This window comes from Mytilus galloprovincialis, chromosome 4, assembly GCF_965363235.1.
Source record: "Mytilus galloprovincialis chromosome 4, xbMytGall1.hap1.1, whole genome shotgun sequence".
NCBI lineage: Eukaryota > Metazoa > Mollusca > Bivalvia > Mytilida > Mytilidae > Mytilus > Mytilus galloprovincialis.
In genome coordinates this window covers 95054431-95071696 of record NC_134841.1, presented here as the reverse complement: position 1 = coordinate 95071696, position 17266 = coordinate 95054431, and the positions used below count along the sequence as shown (strand labels likewise).

The 17266-nt window shown below is 31.4% G+C and overlaps 1 protein-coding gene across 7 annotated transcripts in view; it reads right to left on the bottom strand.

The window, feature by feature from the left end:
* LOC143073466 (myotubularin-related protein 10-B-like) overlaps nucleotides 1-5439 on the bottom strand; it is a 43292-nt gene extending 37853 nt beyond the window's left edge. For 4 of the 7 annotated variants that reach the window (XM_076249029.1, XM_076249033.1, XM_076249031.1 and 1 more), the window contains exon 1: nucleotides 5300-5433. In XM_076249029.1, the coding sequence (XP_076105144.1) occupies nucleotides 5300-5353 (54 nt within the window). In that variant the 5' untranslated portion in view covers nucleotides 5354-5433. Of the gene's footprint in view, nucleotides 1-5299 lie in introns of all 7 variants that reach the window. The other 3 variants (XM_076249035.1, XM_076249038.1, XM_076249034.1) reach the window with 2 other exon arrangements.
* Nucleotides 5440-17266: the final 11827 nt, after the last annotated feature.

Sequence of the window (17266 nt, the reverse complement as noted above, 5' to 3'; positions counted from 1 at the left end):
AAACCAAAAATAATGCTTAATAGGGCCCCTTTTTGGCCCCTAATTCATAAACTGTTGTGACCTCAACTCCAAAAATCAATCCCAACCTTCCTTTTGTGGTCATAAACCTTGTGCTAAAATTTCATTGATTTCTATTTACTTATACTAAAGTTATTGTGCGAAAACCAAGAATAATGCTTATTTGGCCCTTTTTTGGCCCTTAATTCCTAAACTGTTGGAACCAAAACCCCCAAAATCAATCCCAACCTTCCTTTTGTGGTCATAAACCTTGTGTCAAAATTTCATAGATTTCTATTCACTTAAACTAAAGTTATGGTGCAAAAACCAAAAATAATGCTTAATAGGGCCCCTTTTTGGCCCCTAATTCATAAACTGTTGTGACCTCAACTCCAAAAATCAATCCCAACCTTCCTTTTGTGGTCATAAACCTTGTGCTAAAATTTCATTGATTTCTATTTACTTATACTAAAGTTATTGTGCGAAAACCAAGAATAATGCTTATTTGGCCCTTTTTTGGCCCTTAATTCCTAAACTGTTGGAACCAAAACCCCCAAAATCAATCCCAACCTTCCTTTTGTGGTCATAAACCTTGTGTCAAAATTTCATAGATTTCTATTCACTTAAACTAAAGTTATAGTGCGAAAACCAAGAAAATGCTTATTTGGGCCCTTTTTGGCCCCTAATTCCTAAAATGTTGGGACCAAAACTCCCAAAATCAATACCAACCTTCCTTTTGTGGTCATAAACCTTGTGTTAAAATTTCATAGATTTCCATTCACTTTTACTAAAGTTAGAGTGCGAAAACTAAAAGTATTCGGACGCCGGACGACGACGACGACGACGACGACGACGACGACGACGACGCCGACGCCAACGTGATAGCAATATACGACGAAAAATTTTTCAAATTTTGCGGTCGTATAAAAATACATTGGGTATCTCCCTAGTTCAGAAGTCACAGCAAGATTACTGGATTTCTTATTTACACCAAACATATTTCATAAATTTGATATGTGATTTTTCAGATGTATCATTTGAAAACACCTTTTCTAAAATATATTGATCATTTTTCTTACATGCAGCTGAGTTTACAGAAAACATACCCCAGACTTCACATCCATAGGTTAAAATTGGTTTTACAGTATGGTCATATAAATGAAGTAAAGTTGAAACACTAGGGTTTGACGATGACATACATTGTTGTAATTTAAAACATGCTTTCATAGACTTTTTGTACAGTTCATCTTTACATTGAAAAAATTTTCCACTGGGTATAAAAGTAATGCCCAAGTATTTATAATTATATGTACAACCAATAGCTTTTTCACCTAGGTAAAAAGGGAGATTAAAATGTCTCCCTGTTTTATTAAAAATCATAACTTTTGTCTTGTTCTCATTTACATTTAAACACCATTTAGAACAGTAATTGTTAAGCAGGGTTAACCTCTCTTGCAATCCCTCTGGTGAATCTGAGAGAATAACAATGTCATCAGCATACATTAAACAATCAACCCTTTGGTTATTAACATTGACATGGTTAGCACAAGAAGAAAAGACATCAGGGAGATCATTAATAAAAAGTTTAAATAAATTGGGGCTTAAAACATCCCCTTGTCTCACTCCAATAAATGATCTAAATAAAGGAGTTGATTGGTTGTCAATTTTGACACATAGCTTACTTTTATTATACATATCTTTAACTATAGCATAAAACTGTCCTGCTATGTTGTGTTGGAGTAGTTTAAGTTGTATACCTGTATGAATAACAGAGTCGAATGCTTTTCTGAGATCTACAAAGCATGCAAAAAGTTTACCATTTTTGCTATTAATACACTTGTCAATTAAAGTCTTAAGAACAAATATATGATCGGATGTTCTTGATTTTTTTGTAAATCCAATTTGGCATTTACTTATGATATCATGTTCTTCAAGAAAGTGGTCTAGTCTATTATTTAAAACACAATTAAATAATTTACCTATACAGGTGTTAATAGCAATACCTCTATAATTTTCTGGTTTGCATGGATCACCAGACTTAAAAACCGGGGTTATATATGCTGATGACCATTGTAGAGGATAAAATCCTGTTGAGAATACAATATTATATAGTTTTTGTAACAATGGAACTAAAACTGATGAACCTGCCTTTAACATTTCTGCAGGAATACCATCTAAACCTGATGCTTTTCCATTTTTAAGTTTTCTCACAGAGTTTGCAATTTCTGTATTTGAGATTCTAAAATCTAATTTACAAAATTGTTTTACTTTCTCCAATTTTTCTACCTCAGACTTTATTTCATGTATTCTATTACTATGTAAATTTGATGGCTTATTGAGCTCTGAAAAATATTCATGCCAATCATCTGGCTTGGCTGAATCTAGAGTGTTATCATTTTTACGTTCTTTAAGTGAATTTATGAGTTTCCAATATTTCTTGGGATCATGATCCCTTAACTGATCAAGCTGATCTAAAACTGATTTAAATTATGCAACAACAATATTAAACCCTCAATAGCAGGCAGACATAGAAAGAATCCAATGAGTTTCAAATTAATTAATAAGCGGGGAATCCAGAACAACCACTCAATCTGATACCCCTTGAAATCAAGAAAACTATACGCATGTGCATTAATACATAAACAAACCCGCGACGTGCGATTTGGAACAAGAACGTTTATTTAATTTATGATATGATGAATGAGTCTCAATTTCTTTATGAGAGTACAGTATCAGTTTCATAACGGTAATATATAGAAAACTGCACTTCAGTTCTTACATGACAGAAATAGAATTATCGGAATTCAAAGAACTCTCGCATTTATCAAAACTGGGGAATTCCCTCTGACGTGTTTCTAAATTTATAAAAACACGAAATATAAATACTGCTTAATTCTGATTTTCCGTGTTGTTAAAAACACGCATGTAAGTCAAGGGAAAAATCAAACATGAAGATTATGAGAAGAACATTACAGGAAAGTTGTTTATGTTCAATCCTTTTACTTGTTTTTACCTTTTAAAGCAAGACAATCATAAGAATCTGAGATGTTGCTGAATGTTTAGAATAAAATGGTTGACGTGAGGGAATGAGCCCTGAGTCAACGGTAAAAGTCTACAGATTGCTTAAAAGCAATCGTATCCCAAAAACTGTAAATTGATGGGCTTTCTTTAAAGATTCATACATTGTATCTCAATTACCTGTAATACATGTGAAGAGCTACTGTATTTGGATAAAATTTAATCCTTTTTCTTTAAACATGTTAAATGATCTCTTGTGATGACTATCAATTTCTCAATCATTAATCATACAAATCATACTTATAAAATTTCAAATTAAAATCAATTTATTTTCAAACTATGACTTTTAAAGGTAAAATTAAAAAAATAATGATGCTTAAGATTAAAAAAATAAGAATAAAATATTTATATATTTTTGCGATTGAAACATGTTAAGAAAGAATGTGTCCATAGTACATGGATGCCCCACTCGCACTATCATTTTCCATGTTCAGTGGACCGTGAAATTGGGGTCAAAACTTTAATTTTGAATCATATCATATCATAGTGAACATGTGTACTAAGTTTCAAGTGTACTAAGTCTACTATCGTAGGTTGGGCATAAAAAATTTAATCATAAATAGTATTTTCATGGTAAAAAATTAATAGCAAATAAAAAATAATATTATAGAGAAAATCAACTGTGATGTAAATACTCTTTCTTAATGAATATCCATTGATGAAAGTCTGAATGCTGTTGCTAGATTTTTTTATTGAAAATATATGCAATTTTAATCATTTTAATCCTTAACAAGACTAAGTATGTGTCTATAGTACATGGATGCCCTACTCGCACTATCATTTTCTATGTTCAGTGGACCATGAAATCTGGATCAAAACTCTAATTTGGCATTAAAATAAGAAAGATCTAACATATCATAGTGAACATGTGTATTAAGTTAAGGGACAACATCAAAAGTTCAATGTAGGATAAAATACTTAATTCACATAGTATTTTCACTGACCCCCTACCCCCCTCTTAACTTAATTTTGGAAAAATTCATTGACCAATAAGAATGTATACAAAATTGTTGTCAATAATAAACAAAGCTTGCAGCAATTTTGACCCCCACCCCCAAACTATTTGAATAAAGTTATTTATCCCTCATTGATCTGTTGATGTCGTCCCCTAGACCATAACTCGTTCCAACTTAAGTCAATTCAGTCCTTTTCCATGCAGTCTCAAAATAAAATAATAAATAATTACTATATCAAAGTTATTGTTTCAGGTTGAGAGTAACCTGAACCTCACTGTTAGTGTTTTTTATAATCTTTTTCAAAAAAGAAAATTAATTTTGTATCAGCTTTCCAGCTATAAAAAAATAAAAAAAATGGTTAAAATGTTAAATTAGAATAAGATGAAAGTCATAAGGAAAATTACTGATAAATGTTCATTACCGGTAATTCTGATTGTACTAACATCTGTAATAAGTTTTTCTCTTACAATTATGCATCAATGATAGTCTTGATAACTTCTAATAAAATCATAATCAACATAACTTATAAGTGCTACACATGAATAAATGTATATTGTAAAATTATCCCTATGCATTAAAGGTGATAAATGTATTTTAATTCAAATATTCAACATTAAAAAAAATATATGTAAATAATTATTAATTTTGTCAAATGTATGTTTTATACATAGTATATATGCCAAGTTCTAATATTAATATTTCAAACATGAATTATCAAATAAATGTCTCATCTACTGAATGATATTTTATGAATATACATACAAAAATGTCAATATATTATGGCCCAGATCAAGGATTTGCATAGTAACAAATCCTTGCCCAGACCAAAGGTACATTTCTTAGTCTGTTTGTTGGTATTGTTCCAAATATAATCAAATCCAGGAATAGTACTTCCATTGGAGGAAATAAACAGTATGTCTTTGTTCCTGATGGTATTGTGGATATGGAATAATATTGTGTCATTCACAATGTACATGTACACTGAAAAATAACAACAAGACACCAACTTGTGACCAAGAGGAACTTCTGTACTGTATACAGGAAAACTGAATATATATTGACACATTGAGAAAACTATAAACCAATGTGTAATTTATATCATTTAAACAAACTTATTTACAACAGGTTTAACATACAATAAAGTAGACAACTTATTCGTATACATAAACAATATCAAATATACGTTTACTGTTTTTCAGGTGAGGTTACATTTTCCCATTGACTTCAGGAAATAATCAAGCGTATGAATATAAAGAAAACAGTCATACCTCTTTACCCCGTTCAGTTTCATTTCTGGTTAGATATGAAATAAAGTTGGACATTCTTTTAACTTGAATTTAGACCATTTTAATCGTCATCCTCCTTCACACCCACTATTATATGGGAGATAACTGTTGATGTAAATAATGGAGTTATCTTCCCCTAGTTTGTATCGCATCAGATTTTCATGATCAAGGACGTATGTATGTGATACGTCCTTGACATGATGATGTATGTATAATAAAATCTCAGTGAGCCCAAGGATTTGTAGTGAGAAATACAATACTATACAAATCCTTGATGCGCCTTACATTATATCTAATACATAAAATACGATGTATTAATGGAAAGAAAAACTCAATTCTTGTTACTTTCAAATCTTATACATTGTCCCAATGATTACAAAAGCAATTTTACAAATACATATTGTATTTTATTACTTTTTACTTTTATTCCATTAGGCAGTGGCTATAGCCACTTAGATGCTATTTTACCGGCTCTGGCTCCGGCAAAATAGCGATTTATATAGAATTTTGCTATTTTACCGGTCTTATTTCAACTTTTTAACAAGACTATCATGGAATAATATGAAAAAATATTGTACACACGATACATAGGCGCATAGAAATCTAGCTATTGACACATTCATTCTATAAATGTTGAATACTTAAATGTATATAGAGTGGGGTGCTCATTTTCGCCATATCTTTCTATGTTTTCTACAGTTGATGTTCAGGTCTATATATGTTTATGAAGTATACTGATATTTCTCCATGAAGATAACTTCAAATGCAAAATTTTCTGAAGCTTGAAAACGTGTTTGTCTAAAAAGTTAAATTGAAGGGTGTTTGAAATTTCCTAATGTTTGGTCAATGGGGGACACATATTCACCGTTTTCCACATCTATTTTAAACCAAACAACTGCAGCTTTAACCAGTATTTATCAAATCAATTGCATTATAGATGAATAGCAGACATTTCAAAGATGTAAAGGACTGAAATTAAGGGCAATCAGTCAAAGAATTACTAAGAAATATTTCTTTGAAATCCTGTTTTTCATTCAGGAAATTGGCCGTAAATCGTTGTCCTTTGCGGTAAGTGCCTCATTTTTGTCTAAGTGTAAAGAATAATCATATTTATTATAAAAATACAATTTAACTGCATATTTCTCCCATTTCAGCCATCTTTTGAAGTTTTTACACCTCGGCGAAATTGTGTCCCCGGCGAATATGTGCGCCCCACTCTATCTGCAAATTTTGCAAAAGTGATGCAGACGCAAAAGAATCAAATGTTACGTCCAGTTCATGTCTGCAGTGGCAACACCTTTCTGGGCCCAGACTAAAAAAAATATTTGAAAATCACCACTGAAAAGTAAGGCACTGTAACACTCGTAAAGCAGTTTGAGTTTGTTGGGTGCTACTTTTTGTTTTATTAAAAGTTTTAAACCGCATGATATCGATTTTATATATGGGTTCGTATTTTTTGCTTATGTATATTATATAGATTGTTTGCTTAAGTGTATTATATAGATTTTTTTATTGTGTGTATTATATAGATTTTTTTGCTTATGTGTATTATATATATTTTTTTGCTTATGTGTATTATATAGATTTTTTTAAAGAATCGTTTGTATACCTCCTATTAAAGAGAAAGAAAAAAAAACTAGTATCAATTTTCATATTTTACTTTTTAAAAATGTTTAAAAAAGACATGTTTTAGAGACTGTAATGAATATCAATTTTACAATGATATGCACGTTTTGTATAAATGTCTAACCGGCTTCCGTACATAGTTGTATAGGCATTTTTTTTAAGTGTATATTTCTATATTTTTTTCTATTATTAATTTCTATACTTCGATCTATTTCAATCTTAATTAAGAACGGCAAAATAGCAAACCTCGATATAAATCGCTATTTTGCCAGAACCGGCAAAATAGCGCCTAGGAGGATATGTTGCTGCAGCCGGCAAAATAGCCACTGTCATTCTTTAATTGTCATATAAGTAGGATCCTACGAGTAAAATGCTACTTGTGACATAAAACAAAAAATAACAACAACAAAAAATAACTGATTTTATTATACCTTACTATCATTTTTCTATACAAGAAAGAATGAAATATATGTGCTATTTCATTCCACAGACTATTTGCCAGTCAATAGTTTCAAAGACTATATAATCATATTTCCCGCACTTTTTAATACACAATAATGATGTCATTAACTATTCATACCGCGGCATGGGTTTGTTCGCTTGACAACATCAAACACTTATATCATAAACGGTATAGTCTGCATGTGTCTATACACGGCTGGTAATCTACACACGCAGAACATTTGGTTCTGCAATGAAAACCGTGAGAGGATTTTCCGGTTGCGCTTGAGTGGAGTAATTGTCACCGCTTCAAAAAGTATGTACATTTCTAAATCTCAATTTTCTTATTCGACTGATCAAAATATTGAAAATCAGAGAATGCTATGCTGTGGTGAATACTTTAACGAAGAGATACGTGTATCATTTACTGTTGTACGTAGAGTTGAATTCCTACAAAATCAGTTGCCCCACGAGAAATTGCCTAAAAAAGTGACATTTCGATTTTGAAATGGTTCCAATTACAGACCCTCAAGTTCAAATTTACTTTTTATTCGGTCAATGGGTATGAATGTCGTTTTGGGCGGCGTGGACGCTGTCCGGTGTTGATAGACATCTTAATAAATCTAAAAACCTCATATTTTCATTTTGTCATGCGTGAGGGGATTGGTTCTGATTGAGGACATCGTGAATGCGTGAGGGGACTTGAAATCATATCTTTGTATACAAGCTATCAGTCGTTGAAAGTTGCCTTAAAGATTGTTTATGTTATATCAGTATTGCAAATCTAATCCTGAATTCTGTCTATCCTATTTTTGGGATATTGGTTAAGAAATTCATATATTACGTCACTTTGTGCGTTTATGGTTATGGCTAACTTGGCTGTGAATTTTTATGTGCTGGTTTAGGTAATTTTATGTATCCGTTTTTATTGTGTAGTTAGTCATCACTTCGATTTTATCATGTATATCTATTTTATATTCATTTTATAAAACATCACTGGTTGCAAAATTATGAATTATTCGAAATAACAAGGATGTTCCTAATTCCAGACAGAAACCCTAGCCGTATTAGACACAACTTTTTGGAACTTTTGGTCCTCAATGTACTTGTCTTGGCTTTCGAACTTTTTTCATCTGAGCGTCACTGGTAAGCCTTGTGTTAACGAATGACGCGTCTGACGTATAAGTGTTTTTTAAACCTGGTACCTTTTGTTAGCTATAATTGGAGTATTTCTCTGTCCTATATGTTCTATCATTTATTTGTATTGTAGTCCTGTCATGTAATGTTGTATTTAACTGATATATTTACCATTGCCGTAGAAGCGGGGGGTTTGGCATGCCACAAAACCGGGTTCATCCCACCATTTTTTCTTAAAATGTCCTGTGCCAATTCCGGAAAATGGCCATTGTTAAATTGTAATTCGTTTCTGTGTGTGTTAAAGTTTAATTTTGTGTTGCTGTTATGTCGTAGTTTTCCTCTTATATTTGATGTGTTTCCCTCAGTTTATGCACACAAATGTGTTTTTTCATGAACAATCTGACCACATTTAGGCAACTTTCAAATACTCATAGTTTGGACATAATATTAGGATTTTACGTCCCCTCACGCATTCACGATGTCCTCAATCAGAACCGATCCCCTCACGCATGTCATAATGAAAATATGAGGTTTTTAGATTTATTAAGATGTCGATCTACACCGGACAGCGTACACGCCGCCCAAAACGACATTCATACCCATTGACTGAATAAAAAGTAAATTTGAACTTGAGGGTCTGTAATTAAAACCATTTTAAAATTTAAATGTCACTTTTTTAGGCAAATTCTCGTGGGGCAACTTATTTTGTAGGAGTTCAACTCCACGTACAACAGTAAATGATACATGTATCTCTTCGTTAAAGTATTCACCACAGCATAGCATTCTCCGATTTTCAATATTTGATCAGTCGAATAAGAAAATTGCGATTTAGAAATGTATATACCTTTCGAAGCGGTGACAATTGCTCCACTCAAGCACAACTGGAAAATCCTCTCACGGTTTTCATTGCAGAACCAAATGTTCTGCGTGTGTAGATTACCAGCCGTGTATATCACAAATTCAAATTAAATATCACTTACAAGAAGCAATTTATAAAAGAGAAAGAAAATCTTATGGACGCATGTTTAAGGATCTAAAATATAGTACTAAATTTATAATATGGATCTGTCGTTGAATTTGCAGTTGGTGTACTTTAGCTAGAATTTATTTTATCATGCTTGGAAATTTTAACACAAGTTTTCCCAGTCTTGATTGCAGTAAATGAAATATCTATTAATACAACATGAAATATGAAAAATAATGTAAAGTTCGTCTTGTGTAATGTGACATTTTTCTTTTCTTTCAGATGATATACGAAGACTTTCGGAAACACTTAATAATTGGGTTGTTCAGTATAATAAAACGCCTAATGACTGATTGTGCGGGTAATAGCAGGTTTGTTGTCCCTTCGCATACACGGCTTCGCCTCGAGCAATAGTTGTTATCTCAGGAACAACAAACTTACTAGTACCCTCACACCCAGTCAATAGGTGTATATAAATACACACACACATATATATATATATACAAGCAAAATAACTAAGAATCCTCTGTCCTCAGCTCTAAAGACTGTTCATAAAGGAACCTGTTTTTTTTTCCGCTTGGTTTATATTCGAATAATTTTGCAGCACTACTATTTTTTCAGTATCAGACAGAATTGGAAATACAGGATTATCTATTGCGATGTCATTACAAGTTTTATACGTTATTTATTATTAATTTGACAATAGAGGAGAAAGTGGTTTTCATCTTCTAAGGGTTTTAAATAAACTCATCATAGATACCAGGATTAAATTTTGTATTTACGCCAGATGCGCGTTTCGTCTACATAAGACTCACCAGTGACGCTCGAATCCAAAAAAAGTTATAAAGGCCAAATAAGGTACAAAGTTGAAGAGCATTGAGGACCAAAATTCCTAAATTTTTGCCAAATACAGCTGAGGTAATCTATTCCTGAAGTAGAAAAGGCTTAAGCCTTAACATATATTAGTTAGACATGTTCTTTTGTCTCGAGATATTTTAAGATATCTACCCTTTCCTTTTTTAATTAATCAGTTATCCCATATTATTATTTTTAAAGCACTGATTTGTATAGTTCTTCTTTGTATAGATTATTTACTAAACAAATCCTTGTCTTTAGCTTATTTTTGATAATTTCAATGTTACGCGTGCAACTTTACCCGGGCTTCTAATACCAGAGACATGTACAGGTCTCTGCTTATACTCTAAGACTAACACTAATACTTCCGATCAAACAACTGCCACACTGTAAAATCAAAGAACTGAATAGCTCTGAGGGGAAAGACGGCACTTGTTGCTATTTTTTTTTGGGGTATCTTTTGATATTCTTCATATAACGAATGAAAAAGCTAGAACATGTAGAAAGGTTTACGATATTGAAATCAATTGTTGTTTAATGTAATTTCGTTTCCTTAGTTTATGATTCAATTTGGACCAATGGAAGAGATCTGCATATTCTAAATCGAAACATTCGATAAAAGTTGATAGCTAATTATCTAAGATTCAACTGAATTCTGTCATTTAACAAAAACTACAATATTTTTTGAAATCTTAATTGTGTACCACTGAACTGCAGGCTAGGGCCATTTTCCTTTTTTTTTTTTGTGACAGTACTCTAAGATTTTTATTTTTTTTATTAAGAAAGTTATATAGGATTGAAAAATCTATTCAGTTTTAAATTTCCATTGATTAAGTTCCCAGTTACAACTCTCATAAAACAATATAAAAAACTAATAAAAAAACAATATGATTGATGTAAACTGTGTGAAGCTTGTTTCCAGATCCTACATTTTGAAATATTAGTAAATTTCCTGAATAAATAGGTTTAAACTACAAAATGCAACATTTTTAATTTATTTATTTATTTTTACCATTATAATGATTATGTTGGTACACAAAATTTAGTTTTAATGGAAGACTACTTATCATATACTAAATGTCACATTTTAAGTGTTCAGATACATTAACTTTTATTTTAGTAGATAATTACTCATCAATTGAGATGCTCCTGAATTGGAGGAAGATTCTCAAAACAGAATTTTACAGAAAAAATGAAGAAAAAAAAAAGTTCTCTCACCATTTTCATGTATCACCACGGCCTTTGTTTACTTTGAAAATTGTTGACCTACAAATTCAAGTATTGCATGTTGATGTTTGAACCATCTACAGCAAACATAATTATGTTTAAATTTACAGTGAGTTGCTTATAGGTGTTACTGTAAAACTTTACCTATAGCTCAACCTGTTTTTAAAATTGACAACACAATAGGGACATTTAAATTGACCAGTTGGTATTGTTAGATTTAAATCTACCTTGATGCTACCTGTAAAAAAATTTATTCACCTAACCCAAAGTTTCAGCATGCTTTTTTCCTGAACTTTTTCTTACCTAGGATTATTCTATTGAGAGATTTTTATTTTACTGTCATTCAAAAAATTAGGAGTTATCAAGCCAAACAAGAATGACTATATCATATATGTTATTTTCTTGCAGTTTATTTAAAATTGCATGGCCTAAAATGCACTACATTTCATCTTAATGTTTGCATAGCCACTACTAGCAGTGTTTTAAAATACCCTAAATAATCCAGTCGTAATATTTCACTCACTTTATGAAACATCAAAATCATATTTGAATAAACAATTTCTTTTATTTTTTTACACTGATATTTGACATCTCATCCAGAATTCCAAAGTTTTTAAATAATTCCCAATTTTATTCATTTTTCACTACTTCACTAGATTTTTTTCTAAATCCATAGTATAAATTCTGATTAACTTCCCATGATATACATCCTAATTTAACAGGTGCAGAATCTATACATAATTCAGAATCTTGTATTTTTTTTTATCATTTCCATTACTATATTCCAAATAGTTATCCTCACTTTACAAATATTTTGTAATATTTTATTTATATTTTTACTATATATCACTTGATTCTTCTATATCCACAGTAAACATTTTATTTCATTTCCTATTATAAATTTCCAAATCAAACAATATTTGATCCAGAATTTTATAATGACTATTTCCAATTTCACATTCACTTAAAACACTTAAAAAGGAATATTTTAGAATATTTTACTTTCATTTTTCACTTTATCACTAGATTAGACTATATCCACTGCATTAATTCAACATTTTATTTCATTTCCAAGATCCCATTTAAATGGTAAATCATCTTAAGTTTGTAATAGATCCCAAATTAATAATGAATGTTTTTAAAATCACATTTAAAGCCACAGAAACATGTTGGATGAACTCACACTATATCTCCTACTTGAATTCCAGTTTTGAAATTTTTTAATCTTTAACATAACTAAATCCCATCGTATGAAAATTTGAATTTCCTTGAGCAAACACAGCATTTTATGCACAAAAGTCCCACTAATATTATAATAGATTTCAAAGAAAAAACACAGCAAGGTATACTCCAAACTTATTTTCGAATTTTACATGTACAACATCATATGTAAGCCCCACAAAACAGTTTGAATGAATTATTTCCTCCTTGATGTCCTTCATGACAATAAAATCTTGAAAAAAACACATCACATTTTAAGAAGCAAAATTGCTATAAAAAATCTAAGAAGTGAATTCAAATAAAATAAATCCAATATTGTATGCACAATGACACCAAAAGATTTCAAACATTGCAAATAATAATCCAAAATGAGAATCTTGAAGGGACATGTGAAGAAATGAACAACATATCCATCTGAAAATTTAAACTGTAATTGGTCAATTTAAGTGTCCCTATTGTGTTGTCAATTTTAAAAACAGCTTGAGCTATAGGTAAAGTTTTACAGTAACACCTATAAGCAACTCACTGTAACAAATACCAATTTTTAATTAGTGCACGAACTCTGAGAATGATTTAACTAACCAGTGAAGGATGTCCCTGCTTCTGCTTAGTGTAGCATTCCAACAATGACGTCACTATAAAATATAATGTAGGTTGGATATATTTAGAATATCTCGTCATACTGATTTTTCAGGATTGTAAAAGAAACGTAAATAGTGTAAAGGAGAGCCCAAGATACGATAATTTCGCGAGAAACAGAAGGGAAATGTGATAAAAAGTTTTTAAAGTCAATCTATTCATTTGTGTGTCTCCTTCTCATCAATCTCGGTAAGATTTGTTGGTGGATTTTCCACACTATAAAAACAAAATGAATGACGTGAGGGGATGTCACTCTGGTCAACCACATAGGGAATTGACGGCTTGAACCGTCTTTCCACAAAAATCGCTTAGACACATACGTCTATCAAGACCAAGTTAACTTACAAAATCTAATTCTAATAATTGAGGCGTGTAAACCTATTATATTAAATTTTTTATCAACTATAAAGACACTACATTGCAGTGATTGCCTTTATGAGAGGAGAAAACATGTCTAGAAAGAGTAAGACATTGATTCGTTTAGGCTATGTGATTCAGTGGCAAAAGTTAAATGCACATCAGGACTAGATCATCTTATTGTGACATGAAAACTGGTATATAATAGCAGAGACATATAATACAATATGGGTCTGATAATAGCAAATAAGATTTGTGTTGTTAATTTGCAGACTTTAAAGACAGATCAAATGTAAATATTTGTTTAATCAGTGTAGGTATGAAGTTTTTCAATGTGACGATGTTATAAAAACTAGACAAAAAAATGTATTCATCAGATTAAGAAATCAAATTCTATGTATGTCTTGAAAACTTTTAAGACGGACCAGTCTTGTTATCAAACAAGCCATTTTGTTAGGGTCATACACTTGAAACCAGCCTGAATCCACTGACTCCCTGTTTTTTAGATCATCCGCTGTATCAGTTGACAATTTCATATCTGTTCGACAAGCAGTTTCAAAAGACTTCCATTTGTGATGGTCAAGGGTTTTTTTTTTTTTAAATATGTTGTTCTGGAAAGAATCGATATGAACGAAATAGGTGTGTCAATTGAAAAGCAGGGGAATTGTGTAACAGTTGATTTCTAATACTAGTATCAAGTTTAAACTTGTAATCAGTAATTTTGTGGCAATATTTTCAGTGATTTTACAAAATCAATGTAACATATATAATCCACTCATATTATTCTTTGTAGATAAGCTGCTCTCGTTATTTTTTGTTGTGTCTAGTTATATATTGCTGTTTTGTTGGTAGATAAGCTGCTCTCGTTATTCTTTGTTGTGTTTAGTTATAGTGATGTTTTGTTGGTAGATAAGCTGCTCTCGTTATTCTTTGTTATGTTTAGTTATATAGTGCTGTTTTGTTGGTAGATAAGCTGCTCTCGTTATTCTTTGTTGTGTTTAGTTATATATTGCTGTTTTGTTGGTAGATAAGCTGCTCTCGTTATTCTTTGTTGTGTTTAGTTATATAGTGCTGTTTTGTTGGTAGATAAGCTGCTCTCGTTATTCTTTGTTGTGTTTAGTTATATAGTGATGTTTTGTAGGTAGATAAGCTGCTCTCGTTATTATTTGTTGTGTTTAGTTATATATTGCTGTTTTGTTGGTAGATAAGCTGCTCTCGTTATTCTTTGTTGTGTTTAGTTATATAGTGCTGTTTTGTTGGTAGATAAGCTGCTCTCGTTATTCTTTGTTGTGTTTAGTTATATAGTGATGTTTTGTTGGTAGATAAGCTGCTCTTGTTATTCTTTGTTGTGTTTAGTTATATATTGCTGTTTTGTTGGTAGATAAGCTGCTCTCGTTATTCTTTGTTGTGTCTAGTTATATATTGCTGTTTTGTTGGTAGATAAGCTGCTCTCGTTATTCTTTGTTGTGTCTAGTTATATAGTGCTGTTTTGTTGGTAGATAAGCTGCGCTCGTTATTCTTTGTTGTGTTTAGTTATATAGTGCTGTTTTGTTGGTAGATAAGCTGCTCTCGTTATTCTTTGTTGTGTTTAGTTATAGTGATGTTTTGTTGGTAGATAAGCTGCTCTTGTTATTCTTTGTTGTGTTTAGTTATATAGTGCTGTTTTGTTGGTAGATAAGCTGCTCTTGTTATTCTTTGTTGTGTTTAGTTATATAGTGCTGTTTTGTTGGTAGATAAGCTGCTCTCGTTCTCGTTATTCTTTGTTGTGTTTAGTCATATAGTGCTGTTTTGTTGGTAGATAAGCTGCTCTTGTTATTCTTTGTTGTGTTTAGTTATATAGTGCTGTTTTGTTGGTAGATAAGCTGTTCTCGTTATTCTTTGTTGTGTCTAGTTATATAGTGCTGTTTTGTTGGTAGATAAGCTGCTCTCGTTATTCTTTGTTGTGTTTAGTTATATAGTGCTGTTTTGTTGGTAGATAAGCTGCTCTCGTTATTCTTTGTTATGTTTAGTTATATAGTGCTGTTTTGTTGGTAGATAAGCTGCTCTCGTTATTCTTTGTTGTGTTTAGTTATATATTGCTGTTTTGTTGGTAGATAAGCTGCTCTCGTTATTCTTTGTTGTGTTTAGTTATATAGTGCTGTTTTGTTGGTAGATAAGCTGCTCTCGTTATTCTTTGTTGTGTTTAGTTATATAGTGATGTTTTGTAGGTAGATAAGCTGCTCTCGTTATTATTTGTTGTGTTTAGTTATATATTGCTGTTTTGTTGGTAGATAAGCTGCTCTCGTTATTCTTTGTTGTGTTTAGTTATATAGTGCTGTTTTGTTGGTAGATAAGCTGCTCTCGTTATTCTTTGTTGTGTTTAGTTATATATTGCTGTTTTGTTGGTAGATAAGCTGCTCTCGTTATTCTTTGTTGTGTTTAGTTATATAGTGCTGTTTTGTTGGTAGATAAGCTGCTCTCGTTATTCTTTGTTGTGTTTAGTTATAGTGATGTTTTGTTGGTAGATAAGCTGCTCTTGTTATTCTTTGTTGTGTTTAGTTATATAGTGCTGTTTTGTTGGTAGATAAGCTGCTCTTGTTATTCTTTGTTGTGTTTAGTTATATAGTGCTGTTTTGTTGGTAGATAAGCTGCTCTCGTTCTCGTTATTCTTTGTTGTGTTTAGTCATATAGTGCTGTTTTGTTGGTAGATAAGCTGCTCTTGTTATTCTTTGTTGTGTTTAGTTATATAGTGCTGTTTTGTTGGTAGATAAGCTGTTCTCGTTATTCTTTGTTGTGTCTAGTTATATAGTGCTGTTTTGTTGGTAGATAAGCTGCTCTCGTTATTCTTTGTTGTGTTTAGTTATATAGTGCTGTTTTGTTGGTAGATAAGCTGCTCTCGTTATTCTTTGTTATGTTTAGTTATATAGTGCTGTTTTGTTGGTAGATAAGCTGCTCTCGTTATTCTTTGTTGTGTTTAGTTATATATTGCTGTTTTGTTGGTAGATAAGCTGCTCTCGTTATTCTTTGTTGTGTTTAGTTATATAGTGCTGTTTTGTTGGTAGATAAGCTGCTCTCGTTATTCTTTGTTGTGTTTAGTTATATAGTGATGTTTTGTAGGTAGATAAGCTGCTCTCGTTATTATTTGTTGTGTTTAGTTATATATTGCTGTTTTGTTGGTAGATAAGCTGCTCTCGTTATTCTTTGTTGTGTTTAGTTATATAGTGCTGTTTTGTTGGTAGATAAGCTGCTCTCGTTATTCTTTGTTGTGTTTAGTTATAGTGATGTTTTGTTGGTAGATAAGCTGCTCTTGTTATTCTTTGTTGTGTTTAGTTATATAGTGCTGTTTTGTTGGTAGATAAGCTGCTCTTGTTATTCTTTGTTGTGTTTAGTTATATATTGCTGTTTTGTTGGTAGATAAGCTGCTCTTGTTATTCTTTGTTGTGTTTAGTTATATAGTGCTGTTTTGTTGGTAGATAAGCTGTTCTCGTTATTCTTTGTTGTGT